At 32.2% G+C, this 3,454-nt stretch overlaps 1 protein-coding gene across 3 annotated transcripts in view; it reads left to right on the forward strand.

Annotated features, from left to right (window-relative positions):
• Positions 1 to 2,696: 2,696 nt before the first annotated feature.
• LOC122057025 overlaps positions 2,697 to 3,454 on the forward strand; it is a 3,923-nt gene continuing 3,165 nt past the window's right edge. For all 3 annotated transcript variants that reach the window (XR_006133433.1, XR_006133434.1, XM_042619008.1), the window contains exon 1: positions 2,697 to 2,902. Coding sequence is in view for 1 of the 3 variants with exons in the window: in XM_042619008.1 (XP_042474942.1) it covers positions 2,821 to 2,902 (82 nt within the window). In the remaining 2 variants the exon portion in view is untranslated. The remainder of the gene's footprint in view (positions 2,903 to 3,454) is intronic.

The raw sequence follows: 3,454 nt of genomic DNA on the forward strand, positions 1-3,454 counted from the left end.
AAAAAAAAAAAAAAAAAAAGACGTAACAATTTAAATAAATCTCAGTTTTCTATATATTTTCGAAAATACCACTTACATCATTCAGAGACTGTTCCTCTCCCTTCCTCCTTAATTCCAATTTTCCTTTTTTTTCCAGTTAGCCTTTTGGCTCGAAGGGTCATACAGACCCAATGGCTCAAAAGAATGGATTGAGTTTTCCTATGTATAACAGGCTGGCGTGCATCCAACGCTTAGAATCACTTAGGTATAGAATTAAGGTGGTGGCACGTAACCCAGGTGTTTCTAGATGTTAAATGCACGTGAGACATCTTGTTACACCCTGAGGGAACCAACTAAAAGCAAACAATGTGAAAGGGAATTGGTATTAAAGACCGAAGACCGGTCAACAGAAGAACCATATCCCAGGAAATTAGAACTATGGAAGATCGAAGGGGATAATCCCATCTATACCCATCAATTTAAATCAAATGTCACTCATCAAAAGTCACGGCAAAAGTAATAATTGTTCCAGTTCCATTCATGACTGAAGGCATCGAGGCAAAATTCGGCGAGAAGCAAAGCCTAGTAAGAATATTGGTGAAGAGATCAAGCCATTCAACCATCCAATTGGAATCTTTTTTTTGGAGGGGTGGGGTGTGTTAAGAATTGGAATCTATCTAATTGGAATTTATATTACTCTATTAAGAAAGGTTAAGAAAATTTTTATTTTCTAAACCGAGACCCATCTAAATGATAAGACTGAAGTAATGATGAGGGTAAATTGGAGTAAAAAGAATTATGTAAAATTTGACTTTATTCCATCTTCATCCCTGTGAACTCTATCGGTTTGGATTGGTTTCATTGGTATTGGTTTGAGAATCGAGTGAAATAGAAAAATAAACTAATAAGATGCACTGATTTTGATTTGATTTCAGTTTCTTGTTGATTTCTTTTATTGATTTATTATTGGTTTGATTTTAGTTTACCATTTATTCTTTTTTAAAAATTATGAAAAAAATGTGATTTTGCTATGAATTTCAAGTTGGTATCATTTCTTATCCGGTTATATTTGTTTTTATCTAGTTTTTTTAAGTTTGGTTTAATTTTTTTAACAGTTTCAATGCGATCGAGTTTGATTTTGGTCTGACAGAACTTCAGCCCGGAACATGATACAGTAAGCTCAAATCGGTTTCAATTTGGTTTGGTTGTGATCAATGTCATCGATTTGGGAGAAGGTGTCATTTGGGTAACATCTCCCTTAATTTCCTCCTCTTTTAACTCTCAGCCTCTTTAAGTCACACCTACCTCTTTGTCTCTTATCTTTTCTCTTTCTGTTACACATTGTCTGATAACCACTAAATATTTACACTCTCTCGATATAATATTGTTATCATGATATTATCCCTTCTTATATTTTATCATTTTTTGATATGATTTTTTTTATTAAAACCCCTGTGTCAAATAATTTGTAATATTATTAATTTTTTTTTTATCTTTTTAGTATGATAATTTTTTTCTAATAAGGATAATAATAATATCATTTCATATATATATAATTAAAAAATATAAATAATAATGACATGTTTTGATAATGACATAATGATATATAATTTTTTATTTAATTTTAAAATTTATTTTATACCCTTATCATAAAGATAATCTACCAATAATACTGAATAAAAAACAAATAAGATATTTAAATGCTGCCCAATTTGAATAATTTGATTGTGATTTATTAAAGCATCGATTGTTTTTTTGGACTGATAACAAGTTTTAGAGAGAGGGAGAGAGAGATTGTTATGTCTATCAAACCTAATTTAATAGTCAAATATTAATATGTTTTTTTTTATATATAATATTATTTGGGTTTTGTTAGGCCTTATATTTTTTTCTTCAATTATTTTCAACTAGGGACAAAATTTAGGCAACCTATTCACATAGTTGTCAATTTGTGTAACTAAAAATGGTGATTCTAAACACAGTTTTGCGGATTAGCATATATTTATATATAATACTAGCAAACTTGTACGTGCAAATGCACATGTATATTTATACATTAGAAATATAATCAATACAAGGACATTCAAGAATAAAACATCTTGGAAACCATTACTATGATATATTGAGGGGGAGCATTAATGTTCATCATTGTTACAATCCACTTACAAAACTTGGTATCCTAGAGAAAAATTTCAACCCTCACTATGTCTGCTTTCTTCATCAAGTTAATCAATCCATTTTGATGTTGGTATTGAATCTAAAAAAAAAAAAATAGTTGTGTTTTCTAGAAAGGCAAAGCACCCTACCTTTGCGCATCGGCATCTCTTAATTTGTAAAATTGCAGCCTTGTTTTTGAATATTATTGACCCAGTGTCGAAGTGTTGATTAATTTAGGCCCTCTTTGATATCATTTTTCATTTTTATTTTTATTCACAGAAACAGTTTTTGGTGCATTTGGTATCATTTATGATGGTTAAATCTATTCCGAAAAAATTGAAAAAACACAAAAATAAAAAAGAACTAAAAAGTCGTTTTTTATTTTTCGCTGAAAACCATTTTTGGCTGTTTATGCGCTGAATGTTAAATATCCTTAATATGCACGTGTTGCAACGGATAAATTTTGAGGTCAATATGGTAAAATTCCATATAAGATATCTTTAAAAGCTAATCCTTCCCCAAAACCCTCGCCTACCTCTTTCATCCTTCGTCTCTCCGTCCCTCATTCCTTCACGGCTCTAGCAACGATTCCTTCACTGCTCCACCTCTTTTATTCTTGCGATTCTCATCCCCTCTCTCTCTCTCTCTCTCTCTCTCTCTCTCTCTCTATTAGGGATTTGATTTATGAATTTTATTTTTCAGATTCTCACAAGTTGTTCGATTCTTTGGGAAACAATAAGGATTGTATTCAATCTGCTTATTCAAGGTAAGTATCTCTCTGGACGATAGAGGGTTGTAATTTGAACCTTTATCAATTGAAGTTAACAAATTTCTATATTCGTTCCTTTCTTGAATTGCTTCAACTTTTCTAGTTTCCATATACATTGGGATCAAGTTTGTTGGTGGGGGAAATTCCTGCCATATTAGCATTACATCAATTTTGAAGAGAACTGAAGAGAAATAGAAGATGTTTAGAATTGAAGCATCTTGTTCTCCTTTGAAGCCCTGCTTTGCTCTCTCTCTCTCTCTCTCTCTCTCTCATGTAAAGTATAACATAAGGGGCTTGGAGGGGTGGCCTGACTCTGCCCTGTGCCAAAGTCAGGTTCGTTGAGTCAAAAGGCCTCTTATCAAGCTATTGTTTTCATTGGGAAGTCATTCAAGCAATATGGTTTGGTAGTAAATTGTCAGTTCAGCGTTTTAAAATCTTCCAACAACTACTCTGTGTTCTATCATGGGGTCACATTCTTATGGTTCATTAGCATTACCAGAACTGCGTATGAATATGGAGAGAGAGAAGAGAGAGAGAGACCGACCTATA

This window comes from Macadamia integrifolia, chromosome 12 (assembly GCF_013358625.1).
Source record: "Macadamia integrifolia cultivar HAES 741 chromosome 12, SCU_Mint_v3, whole genome shotgun sequence".
NCBI lineage: Eukaryota > Viridiplantae > Streptophyta > Magnoliopsida > Proteales > Proteaceae > Macadamia > Macadamia integrifolia.